The 19,298-nt window shown below is 38.5% G+C and overlaps 1 protein-coding gene across 17 annotated transcripts in view; it reads left to right on the plus strand.

The window, feature by feature from the left end:
• EPB41L2 (erythrocyte membrane protein band 4.1 like 2) overlaps positions 1-19,298 on the plus strand; it is a 266,227-nt gene that overhangs the window by 152,696 nt on the left and 94,233 nt on the right. For 12 of the 17 annotated variants that reach the window (XM_078155137.1, XM_078155138.1, XM_078155140.1 and 9 more), the window contains 2 exons: positions 2,586-2,681; positions 10,649-10,691. In XM_078155137.1, the coding sequence (XP_078011263.1) occupies positions 2,586-2,681; positions 10,649-10,691 (139 nt within the window). The remainder of the gene's footprint in view (positions 1-2,585; positions 2,682-10,648; positions 10,692-19,298) is intronic. The other 5 variants (XM_078155147.1, XM_020987050.1, XM_020987052.1 and 2 more) reach the window with 1 other exon arrangement.

Genomic DNA, 19,298 nt, shown 5'->3' on the forward strand with positions numbered 1-19,298 from the left:
TTGGGAAAAAAAACAACATGAAATTGATAAAGGTAAAAATGCAGCCTCTGACTACATACCGCAAATACTCGGGGAAAATAAAAATGGTACTTATGTAGAGGAAGTATGGAAGATCAGTTGGACCCAGACAAAGCAAAAGCAAAAACAAATCTGATGTAAATTTGGAATTGTGTGGAACTGAAGTATTGATTTTCAAGATATCTGAAAGAGAGGAAGATACTAAACAATCAGAAAAAAAGTCATGAATGAAAATATTTTTATAAGCATTTGGTTTTAGAATTTTTACCCAAAAATGGCGACCAAGAAGACAAAGGGAACTTCTAGTCAAATGTATGCTTTTTCATTTTTACAAAATCTTTATATGAATTATCTGTATAATTATCAAATATGCCTTTGATGAAAAATTTGAGAAGTGAGCTGCAAGTAGCTTTTTACAAATGATACTCGAATGAAAACCAAATCTTTATAGGCTAGACAACAGACCAAAAAGTTTAGAAAATACACTGTTCCCACTTTACTTATTGTTCATCTAAAAATAAGTATTTGATTTACCAGAGGCAGCTGGATGAACAGTGGATAGAACACTGGGCCTGGAGTCTGGAAGACTTGAGTTCAAATATAGTCCCAGATATTTACTAGCTGTGTGACTCTAGGGCAAGGCATCAAAGCTCTGTATGTTTCAGTTTCTTCATCTGTAAAATGGGGATAATAACATTACCTATTTCCTAGGGTTCATGTGAGGATAAAATGGGATAATATTTGTAAATGCAAACTCTAAAGTGCTATATGTAGATGTTGGTGGGAGGAGGAGCTACCCTAAAGGATCTTCATAAAATCACTGGAACATACAGTGTTAGAATCAGAGTTAAACATGTTTTTACCACAGGAGAAGGAGGACCTTTGGGGACTTGAGCATACAGTAAGTAAGTATTTGAGTGTCTGCTGCATGTCACATATTGGGATAAAACAACATTATGCTATAATCAGCCTTTAAATGATAAATTGAGGCATAGAGGATGGGGTAGACCCAAGCATACTTATTAACAATTAATATTAAGTCAAGTACAATATTGAACTGAAACAGTGGTCCTGGAGAACCTTCCTGTTTTAAAATAGAGAAATAGCAACCACTGAAGCAGTAAGTATAGCTGCTGCAAAAGTGAGATACCTATTAATTTTTCCTGGAAAGTCAGTGCCATTCCATTGTCTTCAAGGCCCCTGAATATTTCTGATTCTTCCCAGGGAGTGGCAGCACACACGACAGTATATTCCCACCCTCCCTGCATTTTCTTTTTAGGCATAGAGATGGTTACTGCTTTTGATCTTTTGTTGAGCTTTCAAAACTCTTCTATGTCTGGCCTTTTCCTATCTTTCTAGTCTTCCCTCCCCATATTGCCCCTGGTAGCTGTTCCTCAAACAAGACTCTGTCTCTGGGTTTTGTCTTGACCCTGGCTGTTCACCAAGTTTGGCATGTTTTCCTTTCTCACCTCCACCTTGGAGCATCCCTGGCTTCCTTCAAGACTTTGTTCAAATATCATCCCCTCCACCGCCTTTTGTGGTTTGTTCTCTCCCTGCCGCCTACCAGCCTCTTGAGTGTTTCCCTTTAAGTGTATTGTCCATTTACTCCATGCATATCTGTAATATGTAATACCATATGTAAAGTAGATTGGAGATTGGCTCATGCAGTAGCTTAAACCCTGGTGAACAGGGATCAGAGTATCCTACATTGTGGGGATATATTTAGATAGATACAGCTGGGTGGTCCAGGACTTAAGAGTCAGGAGAACCTGAATTAAAATCCTACCTCAGAGAGTTATTAGCTATGTGACTCTGGTTAAGTCGCTTAATATCTCTGTGCCTCAATTTCCTCAGTTGTAAAATGAAGATAATAATGGCACCTACCTCACAGGGTTGTTCTGAGTCTTAAATAAGTTAACATGTTAAGCATTTTGCAAACCTTAAAATGCGGCTGTAGATATGACCTGGGATTTGACCTCTTCCTTCTCCAAGGGAATTTTGATTTCCACCATTGTAGAAAGTAAGAGGAGACCTTGGCTGAACCATCAGTAGTCCAGGGGGCGGAGCAGGAAGGATCCAAAGAGCAGTGACTGGGTTTACCACTTTAATGCTCCTGTCTCCAAGAGGGTTGGTGGGCTTAGAATTAGATCAATTTACTCTTTGTCAAATATCAGTAGTCTAGTAATGTGATATTCTTTAGAAGGAGGGTAGTAGTTTACTCAGCCAACTCAGTTACCGCCCACCAAATGCCATACAAAAACCAACTGGGGACATCATATAGATTTGAGTAGATGATAAAATGCACAGCAGTAAGTGAAATGAGCTCTTTTTTACTCATGAATAAGGTAAAATCTCAACTTGAGTAAGTAGTGAATGATCTACAGGGTGAAGTCTTCTCCTTGCAGATTCTGGGGATGCAGGTGCTGGAAATCAAGCAAAATGTTGGGAGTCGGTCCCCTGTGTCTGTCCCTTTGGGACGTCTCACATCTGCCATTCATCTGTCATTCAGAAGTTCTCACCTTGACTCTTGCCAATATCTCTAGAACTCAGCTTTTCTCTCTCCTCAGAGGTCTCTCACATCAAGGGCTCAGAGGTCTCTCAGAGTCATTGTGCAGAGTCCCAGGGCCCTTCAGGATGCTGCTCCAAGCCAACTTTGGACAGGGGTGAGATATACATATACATATATACATGTTTATATATGTATATACATATCTGTATGTATCTGTCTGTCTACCTGTCTGTCTCTGTCTTTCTCTACCTATTTACTTATCATCTATTATCTGGCTGCCTATATGCCTGTCTTTCTATTTATCTCTCATCTATCTATCTATCTATCTATCTATCTATCTATCTATCTATCTGTCTGTCTGTCTGTCTGTCTGTCTGTCTGTCTGTCTGTCTGTCTATCTATCTATCTATCTATCTATCTATCTATCTATCTATCTATCTATCTATTATGTGTCTGTCTGCCTATTTAACATTTATCTGACCATCATCTGTCTTTTTAATCCATCTACCTACCTATTTATCATCTGTCTTTCTACCTATGTATCTTTTTTGTATCATTTCTCTGTCTTTGCCTCTTTCTGTCTGTCTCATCTACTAACCTATTATTTATCTATCTCTCCAGCTATCATCTCTCTCCATCCATCTCTCTCTCTCCCTCTCTGTCTGTCAGTCTATCTCCTCCACTCCCAGTAGAATTTGAGTAAACTTTTCTTTTCCCTTCCTTCATATCCCTAGTGCTTAGCACAGTTCCTGGAACATAGTAAGTGTTTAATAAATGCTTGTTGATTGATCAACAATTGGATATCACTAAAGGTATCATCAGATTTCGTGATTCTTCCCACACTTCTGTCCTTGAAATGTTGTAGTACTTGGGAGGTCCCCATGCTTCTTAGCAGTAATGGAGCATATTTCATAGAAGAGAGTGTAATTAAAAAGAGGGAAATGAATTGAGCTGATTGGGGCTCATTCCCTGTAGTGCTGCTTTTCTCATCTGGCGGCCCTCAGAGTGTTTGGCCCTGAAGGATTCGGGACTGTGCTCATAATATTTAACAATTGGTTTCTGGAGTGAGGTGGGGGCATTGTATTCATGACACACTGTTAAGTTTAATATGCATTATTAACATTTTCTCTATCACTTTATGAAGTCTGGACAATAAGCAAAATAATAAATCATGCCTCCATTTGTAGTGTTTGCAGATTTCTGAGATGTAAATACACTGAAAATTTAACAATGGATTCTGTTCCGGAGTTGGTTCCACTATACACCTGGGTGTGACAGAAGTGAAGAGAGGCAGAGCTAGTTTAGTCTTGGTCAGACCTCAGTCTCCTGGCAGCCCCATGAGAGATGATCATTCAGAGACATTGCAGAGGAATTTGGTTGGCTTTGGGGCATAACTCACTGGCTTTACAGCTCTGTAAATCAGTACCTTTTGTCACGCAGAAACTGTCATGTAAATAGCACTAAAATTTTATGTCTTTCAGGCATAGGTGACTGACAGTGAACTGTAAAAGGTGACACATTATCTGGAATGTCATGATTCCCCAGGATAATACAGCCAATCTTTCCTGCTTGGACAGTCTGTTGGTCAATAGTCTGTCCTCTGTGGGACTAATATTATTCTTCACCAGTCTATATCAGACTGGTTTCTACCACACTAAGCTACTTGCTTATCGAAAAACTGAAGGGTTAGAAGAGTCTTATGTGTAGGTCTGAAGAGCCATTCTCTTTTACTAATTTCCCATTCTGTGTTCCTTTTCAGCATCTCTGGGTTTCCATTTTTTTTCATCTGGAAAATGAGGTTTAACTAGATGGTCTCTCAAGGTCCCTTCCAGCTCTAACTCTATGATCCAGGATGATGGATGTAGAAATAAATAATTATTTTCTCTTGGCCCCAGCTCTTCGCCTGATTCATTTTTTCCCTTACAGTAGTTGTTACCTCCTCAGATTAAAATACCACACATCCCAGCCCATATTCCTCCCTTCCTACACCCCCCTAGGTCCAAGCAGTGCTAAATCCTGAATGATGTTTTTTTTTCTTTTCCCTCATTCTTGTGCACTCATCACAGCTGTCCATTTATGAGCCAGCTGTTGTGCTGGTTTGCAGCTGCAGGGTGTGGAGAGTGAATGCTAAGCCCTCTTCTGAGTGCAGAATTCGAGCTGCTCCCTTTAGAGGCTATCCCATTGACCTTTCACATCAGTAATCCATGCAGCTGGGGAGCACAGTATAACATAAAACTAAACTGAGTTCAATGGTGTGTTTATTAGGATTTTTTTAAGTAGAAGGATGTGCACCTCTGGATCTTTAAAATCTTTCACAAACATTCCCCCAAATGCAGTCTAGCTAATGTTAGCAGAAGTAAAGTCCAAATGGGCTTTACACTCTTTTTCACAGCATTTTTTTTTCTCCCTTCCTTCCCCACCCCAAAGTGTGAATATCAATAAGTTTGTTTTATGCTGCATTACTTTGGAAAGTTTATGAGAATTTAAAGATTTTATTGCTCAATTTTTTTTTCTTTGTGACTGTGTAAATGTGTATTTAAACAGAAATCTCTTGTGTTATTGTTGTTTAGTTGTTTCAATTGTGTTCAACTCTCTGTGATCCATTGGGAGTTTTCTTGGCAAAGATACTGGAGAGGTTTTGTCATTTCCTTCCCTAGCTCGTTGTACAGATGAGGAAATTGAAGCAAACAAGGTTAAGTGACTTACTCAGGGTCACACAGCTAGGAAGTACCCAAGGCCAGATTTTAACTCAGGTCTTCCTGACTCCAGGCCTGGCAGCCAATCCACCGTGCTACCTTGTTGCCCTTCCCGTATTGCCTAGTTAAATATTATTTTGCTGTGCTTTCTAAAGCAAAGTGGAGGGGGCAGCTAGGTGGCGCAGGCAATAGAGCTCCGGCCTTGAAGTCAGGGGGACCTCAGTTCAAATCCAGCCTCAGACCAAACACTTGACACTGGCTGTGTAACCCTGGGCAAGTCACTTACCCCCAACTGCCTTAAAAACAAAATGTAAAGCATAGTGGAAAGATAAGATCCAAATTGTGGATAAAATAACATAAACTATTTGATAGATTCTCAAAAAGAAGAAGGGAAAGGCCAACATTTAGTAAAGGAACTCAGTGATATAGACTAATAGAAATTATGGAATATATTAAAATCAAAAGACCCTATTTTTTTTTTTTGCTTTCAAAAACATTAACTTTAATTGCTATTCATGTTCCTAGGCAGTGCAGCTACTTTGTTTACTAGAATATGGCAGCATTAAAGAATATTTAGCTGGTTGTCAAGAGACCTTTGCTCTAGGCCTGGCTCTCTTCTGTGACTTAGGAGGAGTCATTTAACCTTTGCTGGCCTTAATTTTTGCTCATTTCCAAAATGAACAAATGGAATAAGATTATTTCAAAGGATCCTTCTATCTGTGACCCAATCTAATAACCCATCTATCTATCTAAAATTCTATCTATGACTCTTAATGTAACCACCTTGAGGGCAGGGGCCTGTCTCTTCTTTATATTTTTATGCCCAAGATATTAGCATAATTCTTGGTTCTTTGATTATAGTTAATAACCTTTGGCATAAAAGTACTGTATTTTTTCAGATACTGAATTAAAGAAGTTCACTTAATAAGATTTTTTGTTCTTGGAACAACTTGCTAAGGAACAGAAATAGAATGAGTTTAGTGGAGAGAGCTAGGAAGGAAGGATGGGTGGAAGAATGGATTTATTAAATGCCCAGTTTAGGCCAGGCACTATGCTAAGTGCTTTAAAAATATTCTCTCATTTAATCCTCATGGCAGCTGTGTAAATAGATGCTTTTATTATCCCCATTTTACAGAGGAAATTGAGGTAGACAGGAGTTAAATGACTTACGAGTTACACAGCTGGTAAATGTCTGAAGCTGAAATTGAACTCAAGTGTTTCTGACCCCAGGCCCAGCACTTGATCCACTGTACCACGTAGCTGTCAAAATGCAGAGAGGGAGAACCTAGTCTCCTTACTTACCTGTATGACTTTGTGCGAGTCGCTTAACTCTGGACCTTTTCCTTCATTTGTAAAATGAATTGACTGGGCTAAATAAATTCTGAGGACTCTTCTAGCTCTAAATCTGTAATCGTGTGAATTGAGATTTTTGGGTTGTCAGTAATACATTTTTTGAGGTATTCTTTGCCCAGTGCTATACCCAGTACTGTGAGGGATTCAAAAGAACAGGACTTCTTCCCAGCTCCCCTCGGAGAGCTTGTAGTGTATCTGGGAAAACAGAACTAGTAGAAATGAAATAAAATTAGATTAAATGTAAAATGTGTAGAACTAAATTTTCCCAAAAGGGAAGAGAGAGACCTAAGTGTGAGCTAGATTAGTCAGAACATTATGGACAAGTCTGGGACTTGAACTTGGCCTTGGAAGATAGAGTTTGGTTAAATGGAGGGAGCAGGAAAGACATTCTTGGTAAGGAGGGGATAGCATAGAGGTGAGAATGAGCGTGGAATTTGTGTTGACCGCTAGTAGACTGCACAATTAGAACAGAAATTACATGTCAGCACTGTGAAATAAGTTTGTAACCAATATTGTAGTAAAGTGGGAGTAAGATTATGGCAAACCTTAAAAGCTAAGTAGAGGAATTTTGACTTGACAGATTTATATTGGGCAGAGGAATAAATAACCCATCTCTGTCCCTTCCTCAATACTCAAGATCATATCACTCATTAAAGCATCCTGATGACTACTTGCCTGAACTATTGAAATGACCTCTTTATTGGTCTCATTACAGTGTCTTGTCTCTCTGTTCCTTCAAATTGTGGCCAAAATAATCTTCCTAAGACCTATGTGACCCATGTCCCACCCCTGGCTCTCTCTTGCATATGGGACAAAATACAGACTCTGTACTCTGACATTTATGGTCCTCTACAGGTGGTCACCCCAGCCTGTCTTTGCAATCTTATTTCACGTTGAGCCCTTTTGTGAACTTTCCATTCTATCCACACTGGCTACTAACTGTTCTCTATACCTAACATGCCTTCTTTGACTTCCTTTGCATTTGTGCAGGCTATCTCCTATGGATAGAGAGCATGTCATCACCATCTGTGTTTTGTGACTTCCTATTTTCCTTCCAGGCTTAGCCGAGGTGTGACACTGCTTCTGTGAAGCCAACCCTGATTCCCCGCAATGTCAGTGTTCTCTTCTTTATCATATGTTACTAGAATACTTGGTTTGATCCTTTGTACCTCCATCACTCCCGGTTTTCTGAAATTTAATTATCTGGATACAGATGTTGTATTGCCCTGCATTAGGTAAGCTCCTCAAGATTGTGATTTATATTTAACCATAGGTTCTAATAATTGAATTGAATTGGTGATGGGGAGAGAGCCCTGTAAATTGTGACAGAAATGCTATAGAAGGAAAAGGAGTCAGTTTGGATATTTGGGCTGGGGTGGGGTGTAGGAGACTTGAAAGCGTGAGGAATCTGCGGTCTTGAGGCCACATGTGGTACTAAGCTTTTTAGTCTAGAGGTGTGATGGTGAGACAGCCACGTGAGAATCTCAGGTGATCAATCAAACAGTGTCCTTTGGTCCAGTTGTCTGTTATAACATTTGGCTAAAAAGAGAATAGGATAAAGTCTAGAAGACTTTTAAGTAGTCAGACTGAAAGAACAGAAGAAAGGAGCCTGGATAATTTGAGATTTTTTATTTAATTTACTTCAAACTATGTAAAGGCGGTACAGGAAAACAATTCCTGATTTAGGGTGTTGGACTTGGAATTGTTTAGATCTAGCCTCGTGTGTGTGTGGTGTGTGTGTGTGTGTGTGTGTGTGTGTGTGTATGTGTGTGTGTGTGTGTGTGTATGCATGCATATATGTGTGTGTGTGTGTGTGTGTGTGTGTGTGTGTGTGTGTGTGTTGTTTATTTATTTATTTACTTACTTATTGTATGGCCCACAGAGGCAAGTCATTTAGCTTTTCTGAGCTCTAGTTTCTTCATCTGTAGGATGGGTATTATAGTAATGAATAGTACCTACCTCACAGGAGTTTTTGAAAATCTTAAAGTGTTATATTAACGGAGTAGTTCCTTTCTCTCCTCTCTTTCTCTCTGTCTTCCCCTTCTCCTCCTCCCTCCTTTTCTCCCTCCTTCCCTTCTCCCTTTTCTCCTCTCTGTCCCTCCTGTTTTTCTAGTATCTGTTGTAAGGACAACTACAATGAAAGATAGGAGTCCTGAGTTCAGTTTCTGACTTCATAAATGTCATTTAACTCTATAACATTTGTCTCAGTTTATTTGGAAATTGCTTGCAGTAACTTTTACTCTACAGCCAGGCTTCATGTGACCGAATCAAAATGTATGAGAGCCTTTGGAAGAAAATAAGAACCTGTATTCAAATAAAAGGTAGTACTTTAAAATGTGGTATTCAATTTATAGTTACCTGTTTAATAAAGAGGAGGCACTATGGATCGAGAGAAAGTCTCCAAGTCTGGGAAACCTGGGTTCGAGTCTCAACTCTGTGATTACACCAGTACTGTTTTCCTGAGAAAGCCACTTAATCTCTAATTACCCCCTGGCAACTCTTTAAGACTTTAGGCAGTTTCAGATCTTCATTGATAGCCAAAGTTTCCTCACTGGAAGTTCCCTATAGTGATGAAATCTTAGTTCTAGACTCAACCCCCACCAAAACCATCTGTAACTTCTGTTTTAGAACTTCTGACAATTTATATGTGAGATTTTGCATAAAATTGCATTGCTGCTTATAAACTGGTGCCATTCATCTCTAAACTGGTGTGCTTTGTCTTAAAAGCCAGATGTGTTAGTCTACCTCTCCAAAAAAAATCAATTACTTATTTTTCTATAGTTCATCAGAGAATGTTTTATTTTATGGCTAGCTTAGAGACGTTTGAGGAGAGAACAATCAGTCCCAATCATTAAATCCTCCCCTACCCCTCCCTTTTTTTTACTTCATAACAATGTAGAATACTAGAATAAAAAAGGATATATATGCATACATATATGAGATATATATTCTAGTACATATGTGGATATATGTAGGTATATATGTGTGTATATACATACTATACACACACACACATATATATGGAGAGAGAGATCGGGGTAGGTATATCTTGGACATTATTTTCAAATAATTTAAAAAATGTTTTTAGTTAGTGGAGAATTATCTACTCTTTTTCTTTTTACCAAACTCAACATGATACAGTTTTAGGTAGGGTGCTGGCTTCTCTTAATATGCCAACTAGGTGATCATTACATGGTGATGTGCATGGTATTCAAGGTCCTCTGCTGTTTCCTTATCTCATATTGATCTGCCATCCATATTCTGTGGTTTAACCAAAGCTGGATGACATTTATTCCCCCAAGCATACCCTATGTACTTTCTTACCTTCCTGTCTTGGCTCAGACCCCCATTTGAATGTGAGCTTCTTGAGGTCAGGGGCTGTCTTTTGCCTCTTTTTGTATATTCAGCTCTTAGCACAGTGCCTGGCACATACTAGTCACTTAATAAACATCCATTGACTGACTGACTGACAGAATGTCCTTTTTACTGGCCTATTAGATGGTTAACTGTCCTTCAATATTGAACTCAGATGACTCCTGCATGAATCCTTCCCTCAGTTTCTTTGTCAGCCACTGTCCTCCCCACTTAGACTTTGTACAACATGCAGTAAATCTCCAGAATACTTGTTTAGTATTTTGTAGTAGTTAGTGATGTTTTATCAGTTTCCTAGACTGTACGTTTCCTAGGTCTTGTTTAAATGTTATCTTTCCTCTAGTACCTGCCACAAGGCACAGTGCAGTCATTTAATAAAATGCTTGAATGAATGAATCTGCAAAATTCATTTTATCCAAATCCCTGTGTGTTCTGTATACTTAAATTTTATATCTAAGGTGATTATACAACATTGAAAGAAGATGGTATAATTATGTAATTATGAACACAATATAAGCTGATGAGCAAAAGACTTCTAAATGTTATTTATTCTTTCTATAACTTCTGTTGTTCATCTTGACTTGAACTTTTATTAAAACATGCATGTACACATCTGTGTTCTGGGCCACTGTACCTTATTCCCTTTTGTGTTAGAATATCTAAGTGCTAATTTTTATTTTTTTATTTTTTTTATTTAAAGAGCTGGCTGGATCCTTCAAAGGAGATCAAGAAACAAGTTCGAAGTAAGTATTTAAACATATGTCTATGGCAGAATTATGAACTCAATCCTCATATGTATCTTACAGCTTACAACAAAATATATAAGAATCTAAGTGAGAATAATTAATCAAGCTATAAATCCTGTCATGCGCCTTGCTGCAGTGATCGAGTAATCTTTTTCATTCAGCGTTTATACAGTTTGAGAGATTTAAAATGCAAATTGCTATATGTTTTCTTACTGTAACTCTTGGTCTCTTTAAAGATGTACATTCATGTTTAGCAATTAAATATGAATACCTTGGGGAACTCAACTTGTCTCTAAAATGGCAGAAGGTGTAAAGTTGTCTGGTGTGATTTCAGCAAAAGGAGGACATATTGCATATTGAAAGTGTTTAAAAAACAGTTGTACTGGGATGTAAATTCTAGGGTTGGAATTATCAAGATTCCGAAGCCAACCTGGCCAGTATTTTTGGTCTGCCTCGTGTTATGATCCTTCATTTGCTGGGTGCCCGATGCCCTCCTTGGTATGACTCTGAGTCTGCACCAAACCCCGCAAATGCCCTCTTCCCTTTCTTCACTGATTTTTGCATTTGTGAGGACCACAGAGTGCTTGTGTCTAGAGCCAATGCTGATTCTCTCTTCCCTTCCTGTGTCTACTCAGGGCTTACTTTATCTGCTTGGCTCGAGGATTGCTGACTGAGAAGACCTGCCCTTTGCAGGGACCCTTATCAGGGTGGTGAGGCTGTTATTGGGGGATGAATTCCCGGTTCTTTTGCAAGATCCAGGAAGGATAGAATCAGAGCTGATGAGGAGCTGTGAGGTGCTGCTGTTCTGGGGCTGTATACTTGGGAAGGATCCCAGAGAACTCAGGCCTGAGGGTTGGTGGGGCCAGGTGCTGTAAGCCTGCCAGGGGTAACTAAAGACATATGTTTCACAGTGTATCCAACTACAAAATACTCTTCATAGTCCTGCTCTTTCTCTACTTTTCATATTTACTCCATCAAAACACTTGAACCCTACCCTCATTTTTCTTTCCTTCCGCTTTCTCTTAACTTTACAAAATTATATTCTCTTAGTAGTTTTTTCATTCATCTCCCTTCTTGCTCTTTATTTTGATTCTCCTCATTCTTCCCTTTCTCCTGCTTTTCTTCTCCCTTACATTCTTTATCTTGCCTTGTTTCTCATTTTGTCCTTTCTTTTCTCTATATTTTTTCCTTTCCCATTTCCCATATTTTCTTTCTTTAAGGAAGGTTTGACCTGCCCTGTTTCCAACCTGGGTAGATTCGCACCCCACCCCTACTCCTACCCCCAGAGGACTTGGTGGCCCCTGCACAACCAATCTACTTTATCCCCATTACAGCTCAGAATGCCAGCATCTGAGCCTCCCCCAGTAGCAAAGATTCCTAGTGTGCACTATCACCCCAGGACTTTCCTCATTTTTATATTCCCTTCTCTCTTTTTATTCTCATGGCCACTTTCTTGACTTTGGGCATACTGAGTTTGAAATCTGTGTGGGACATGCAATTCTGTATGTCTCAAAGAGAGTAATATGAGACTAGATCTCAGGAGAGAAATTAAGGCTGAATATATATATATCTGGGAATCATCTGCATAGAGATGATAATTGACACTTAGGAGAGTGAGATAGTATTGAGGGAGAAGGTTCAAGATGGAGCCTTTGGGGGGATTCTCACAGTTAATGGGCATAATCTGGATGGTGATAAAGCAAAAGAGATTTAAGAGTGATCAGAGATGTAGGAGGGAGAGGCTAACCATGAGAGATTCGTGTCATGGCAACCTAAAGAGGTGATATTATCCAGAGGATGATGCTTAATGGTGGCAAAGGCTAGAGAGAGGTCAGAAAGGAGGAGGATTAAGAAAAAGCCATTAGATTTGGTAATTAAGATCATTGCTGTCTTGGTGACACAATAGATAGAGCTCTGCACGTAAAGTCAGGACTGCCTGAGTTCAAATGTGGTCTCAGACACTTATCAGCTATGTGACCATAGGCAAGCCACTTAACTTCAGTTTCCTTATCTGTATTATGGAGATGATAATAGTACCTGACTCCCAGGGTGTTGTGAGAATAGAGTGAGATAATATTTGTAAAGTGCTTTGTAAACCTTAGTACTGTATAAATGCTAGCTTTTATTAAAGTAGTTTCAGTGAAATGATGATATCAGAAGGCAGACTACAGAGGGTTTAGATAAAAGGATAGGACATCAGAAAGTGAGTAAATTGCTTTCTCAAGGAGTTTAAGTAAAAATAAAGGAGAGAGAGAAGATAATATCCAGTAAAGATGGTAGAATCAAGTAAGGTGTTTTTTTTTTCTCAGAATCAGGAGACATGAGTATATTTGTAGATGGCAAGGTGGACATTAGTACATTTAAGAGGAGGGGTGTGTGTGTGTGTGTGTGTGTGAGAGAGAGAGAGAGAGAGAGAGAGAGAGAGAGAGAGAGAGAGAGAGATTATATAACACAGATTTGTAGTGGGCAGTGCAGTTGATAAAAGAGTGCTGGGCCTGGAGTCAGGAAGACCTGAGTTCACACTAGCTGTGTGACCCGGGCAAGTTACTTTAACCCTGTTTGCCTCCATTTCCTCATCTGTAAAATGAACTGGAGAAGGAAATGGCAAGCCACTCCATCATGTTTCCCAAGAAAACCCCAAAAGGAGTCACAGAGTTGTACCCGACTAAAAAGCAACCAAACAAGTCAGAACGCTTGTATGGATTTTTCCAGTTTTGTCCAACAACACACGAATAGGAGTAAAGGCCTTGTTCTTTCACCTGTCACGTCTTACCAAAGTCTGGTAACATAAGACTTGACTGGTAATAGGACAAAGGAGCAAGAACTTTGAATACAGGGGATAGTGGGAATTTGACTGATTCACTACATGATTGAGATGGGGCGGGGGGAGGGGGGTTGCGGGCAGTGAGTATACCTGTACAGAATTGTTGATCTGGGAAAGAACCTTGGAAGTCATGGTGTACCTGAAGAACAAAGTTATAAGTAATAGGGAAAAGAAAGAATGATATATGATCAGATAAATGAATTTTAGGGCCAAGGAACAGAGGACATGGGATAATTGTGTGTGATGGCAAGATCAAAGCTATAACCATCTCTGTGTTATTATGTAAAGGAACTGGGAAGTTTGGATGTTTCAGGGAGAACCACTGTGTATGTTGAAGTCCATTAGAATAAGGGCAGTAGTTGGGAAGGAGAGAGAGACTGTGAGCCAGCCAGGAATTCACTGAGGTCAGGTATGAGTTATACTAGATGGCCACTGAGGTCTCTTCCAACTCTGAGATTCTGTGTTTCTTCTGGGTTGGTTTTTTGGCTCTTATTTAGATTATTTTTGTATGTCATACATTTTGGAGTTTTTAGGTTTTCTAAATTTTGGAAGACAAGATTCTTTCTGATTATGAACTGCTTTTTTATGGTCTAGTTGTTATTGAAGTGTTCTGAGAGTTATTTTTAAGACTTTTTGCCCTTCTGGCTTGGCAAGAATAAGGAAAGTAACAAATAGGATTTGACTATTTCAAACAAATTTTGAGCCAGTTCTTTAAGTGATATCCTGAACTGTCAGAATCATGAAACCCAAGGACAAATAGAGTATATATGTATGTTAGCTTTTTGAAATCTTAGGTTAAAAACTGCCCTTTATTCCTTGCCCAGCTTTTGTCATCACTAATGAAAATATTTTTTGTTTAATAGGCAAGTAATAAAGGTGAATATTTAAATTTTTGAGAGGCAGTTAGAATAGTTGGTACTTTGCTTATTTATGTTATTTAAATGTTGATGAATGCATTCTTATATTAGTACATTAATTTACCTGCACACTGTATGCATGTACATGTACAAATACATATTCTGCATTTATGTGTTCATTAAAATAACAGTTCAGGAACATGTGAGATGTCAGCTCAGTAAGGAATGAGAAATTCCTCTTGACTTGGCAATGTATTCTAAAAAAAGTAAATAAATTCCCTGGTCTAAATATGGCTTTATGAACATGTTTATAAGAGATTTAGGCCCATGATTAAATCCTGCAGTCCATCAGACAAAGGGGTATTTAAGTGTCTTGATAACTTTCGTGGAGTCAGCAGAGGATTATGGATTAATTGTCAGTGCGAGAAGACTGGGGTCATGCATTGCTGTTTAATACTTATTTGTACCATGCATGTTGAAAGAAATACTTAGAACACAAGCCAGGTGGACTTTACTGAATTTTTCTGGTTTTGACTATGTAGCGATAGAGAATTTGAGAACCTACAGCCCCTGTGACATTGACATGCTGATTTATTTACTTACCTAAGTCTTCAGGTTTGTCTCCATTGATTTCTTCCTTCATTCTTTTAGTCTAGTAGTCATTGGTTCCCAGATATTCTCTCAGACCCTCTCCTGTGAGCGAATCTGTTCTTGTGGCTTCAATTATCACCTTATTCTGTGTGACTTTATAGTAAATTAAAGGGGTTGGTTTAGGTAACCCTGAAAGATCCTTCTGCCTCTATACTGGGATTCCATATCAGTATTCCAGGTTTTGATCTCTTTTGAGCTCTAGCCCTAATATTTCCAGTTGCCTATTCGATTTTCTTGTACTTGCATTTGCTGTAGTCTTGTCAAACTCCATGTGTCTAAATATGGATGAATCATTTGTGCCATTGTTCACATGTCCCCACATCTCTCCCCTCCATACAAACTGATTCCCCTTTTCTCTCTTCCTTTTGATAACTCACCAAATCTTGTCAGTTTGTCCTTGTAACCACACACATATGTTCATTCCTTTCCATTCTTACTGCTGGTACCCTAATCTAGGTTCTAGTCATTTTGTCTTATTTATTACAAAATTCTTGCAGCTATTTTCTTTGACTCCACAGTTTAGTCTCTTTCAATGCATCTTGTGCAACACTAGTTACATGAAAATGTCACTTTCCCTGTGTAAACATTTTTTAATGATTTCATATAGTTGAAAAAAAAGTTCACTCTAACCTATCATTTGAAACCTTTCACAATCTGATCCCAAGCTATTTTTTTTACTGTCTCTCACATCAAGGATGTCTTTGATGAACACACAAGATAGGAAAGATTTTTGCAGAAAATTGTCTATAGTAGATCCCATCCCATTATATAGAAGGATTAGCTCAAATGATTGTTATGGCTGAGTATAAACAATTGACTTGGTAGAGCAAAAGGCAGCCTTTAAGACCCTCCTCTAAAAAGAAGCCTTCTATGTATATTGCAGTGTTTTATATGATTTTGTGATTGTTAGGACAACGGAGATAATTTTAGTCAACATTCCTCCAAGGATTGATGTCAAAGAAAGCCTAAAAGATAAGGGACATTGTCCTTCATGAAACCCAGATTGAACAGATTTCTGATAAATATTGAGATTCTCCAGATATTTCTCTTTAGAGATGAAATTGTATTTTGTTATGCCAAGCCCCAGAAAACTAAAGGACTTTCTCAGGGATAGCTATAGTAACTCAAGAGATCAGTCTAATAATCTAGAGAGGGAGAATTAAATGGATCAAAAATTACACATTTTGTTTTATGAAGTTGGAAGGGCAACTAGTCTGCTATTTATCCAGTACTGACATGGCAGATGAGTATGTACTTCAGAATTGCATAGAAGTAGGAGATCATGGTGGATCATATTTGGGAAATCATGTAGCACCTTTGTAGTTATAAAAGACATCAAAGACTTGTAAACACAAAAAATATAATAAATAAATAGATAAATGAATAGAATGTACACTGTTTACCAACAAAATAGAAGAAGCAGATCTACTAAGCAACATGGCAAGAATTGCATTGATTAGAACCAGTATAGGGATTACCCTCATTGATGACATCAGAAACCCACTCAAATATCTTTCCGTTTTCCCCTGAATGAACCTGTATTCCAGCCAGACTGATATTCCTACTCTCTCCTCAAATACACTCCACCTCTTTCTGCCCTTTTCTAGGGGGCAGTTAGGTGGTGCAGTGGATAGAGCTCTGGGCCTTGCATCAAGAAGATCTGAGTTCAAATACGGCCTCAGATGCTTACTAGCTATGTGACTGTAGGTAAGTCACATAACCCTGTTTGCTTCAGTTTCCTCATATGTAAAGTGAGCTGGAGAGGGAAATGGCAAGCCACTTCAGGATGTTTGTGAAGAAAACCCCAAATGGGATCATGAAGCAAGCATTGGACAGGCCTGAAAAACAGCCACAACATTTTGGCCTTCTTGTTTTTACTTATGTTCTTCCTGCCTGGGATAAAAACCTTCCATGCCTCTCATCTGGATTTTGCCAATCCTTCAAGGCTCTGATTAAGTCCGACTCCTTTTTAGGAATTATCCCTTACCACTCCAGCAGTCCATAATATTTTCTCTTACCCCATTACTCTTAGAACACTGGCTTTGATATTCAATTCATCAAATACCCTTTAGCATCCTATTTGCCAGACCTCTATTCTAGCGAGAGAGAGAGAGAGAGAGAGAGAGAGAGAGAGAGAGAGAGAGAGAGAGAGAGAGAGAGAGAGAGATTGAGAGAGAGAGAATAGCCAGTCCCTCAAGGAGCTTACATTGTACTTAGGCATTGAGGTCTGCATTATAGGTAAGCCATTACAATTTCGGAGTCAGTGATAAAGTTAATGAACCACCCTTATAGTCAAGAACTGGTTTCAGATCCAGCCTCTCTGACATATATTTTGGCTATGTGACTGTAAGCAAATGATTTAACCTTTCAGTGCCCTAGGCAATGCTCTTAAGATATACATTGCAAAACAGTTGCTAAGCTGATGAATAATAATTCTTAATATATTTAGTGCAATGCTTTCTACATAGAAGGCATTCAATAAATGGCTCTAATTTTGATATTTAGAAGGTTTGTAGATAGGTTTGATGCCAAACATTAAAGCAAACTTTAAATATGATTTAATATTTACATTAAATATGATTTAATGGTCTCCTTTTTGATAGACTTAGTATTGATAATATTTTCTCACTGATCTGTTAATCTATGACAGTAAAGTGAACCAGAGTTTACTTGTGTAATACGTTTAGTTGTATTTGGGGCATTTTATATATCTTGGCTGGTAGATATAAGAACCCAGAAGCAAATGTTGAGTTAATTCCTCAGGTCTTCTAGGAAACATTGGTTTATTAATGTGATGTTTTGTTAACTGCAAGTCAGTTATGTTAAAGAATTGGTTAGGCGCTTCCACAGAATGGAGCCATTGAAGTCTTTCAGTGAGACAAACAAGAGAACGCTAAGGTCAGTACAGGAGTTCTGAAACTCAAAGTAAGAATCTTTGAAGACCAGTGGGGAAAGTCCTTTTTCATACTGACCTGCCTACCTACTGGAGTCCATGTGGTCCAAGACCACAAAGCCTAGACCACCATGACTGTAGCCCTGATGCCTGTCATCACAGTGCTGCTTCCAACAGAGGTTTCCAGCAGACTTTTTTGTTTAGAAAAATACTCCTTGGTGAACCTCCTAATCAAATTCCTCTTACTGGTATCCATTTGACTCCCATCTTGTTAACAGAAACGAAGTAACAGACAGATAAATTATTTTGGACTTTTCCTTTGTGTAGCTACTTGTCCTGGGGTTGATGATGTTTTTGTTTGTTTTATCCTGGGTGTAGCTTACTTGAATATTCTTTCTATAGAGATTCACATGGAAGAATATTTTCATCATGCTATATTAATAATTTACTTTTTAAAATACTGTGTTAATATTAATCGACAATTTCCTCTCACAAGGAGGGTAGGGGTCATTTTACCACCCTAATATCTTAAAAGGCATTTGATAAATGGCAACAGTCAATTAAATATCCTTCTAGCAGTCAGCAAGACTATATTCTCAGGTTGAAGTAAATCCTGTAAGGGTAGGGGCTATTTTATTGTTGTAATACTTGACAAAGATGAGATTCAGATCCAGATCCTCTGACCCCAAATGATCATTGTCTTTCTACTGCACTGTGCATTTGTATACCTGTGTGTCTCCCACAGGGCTTTCTACATAGTAAGTTCTGAATAAATGTTTGTTGAATGTAATTGTTGAATAGCTTTAGAATAGAGCCCAGAAGAGACATGGAGAAGCACTCTAGACAGTTACCTCATTACCTGGCTGGACTATATAGAAACCATTATAAAAAGATAAGAATCTGTTACTGGTTTCTAGGGAAGAAAGTTTCTGTGACTTGACTCTAATTATCCATATGTATTTGTGTATGTGTCTTTCTGAATATTATATAGAACTATTTGTCTTCATATATGTAACATAAAAATATATACAGTCATAAATAAAGCTACTCATGTCTAGACGGGACTGCACACATATAGTATACCCATCACTTTTTATATCTCTTATATACTCGTCATATTCTAATTTATATTCAGGTTCTTCATGTCTCTGTCTTATCTCTCCAACAAGTATTTGTGTGCCTTAGGGGCAGGGACTGTATATCCTCTGGGTTTGTAAAACCCTCTGAGCCAAGCACAGCACTTACATAGTGGACCTTTAGTAAATGTTTGTTGAAACTAATAAATATAAAAGCCAGTGACAGAGAAATGGCCCTTGGCCAGCCCCATATCTTGATGGTAGTGCATTTTGTTTCCCATTGGCACTATTAGCATTTCACGC

Source organism: Phascolarctos cinereus, unplaced genomic scaffold, assembly GCF_003287225.1.
Source record: "Phascolarctos cinereus isolate Bilbo 61053 unplaced genomic scaffold, phaCin_HiC Scaffold_5;HRSCAF=322, whole genome shotgun sequence".
Classification (NCBI taxonomy): Eukaryota; Metazoa; Chordata; class Mammalia; order Diprotodontia; family Phascolarctidae; genus Phascolarctos; species Phascolarctos cinereus.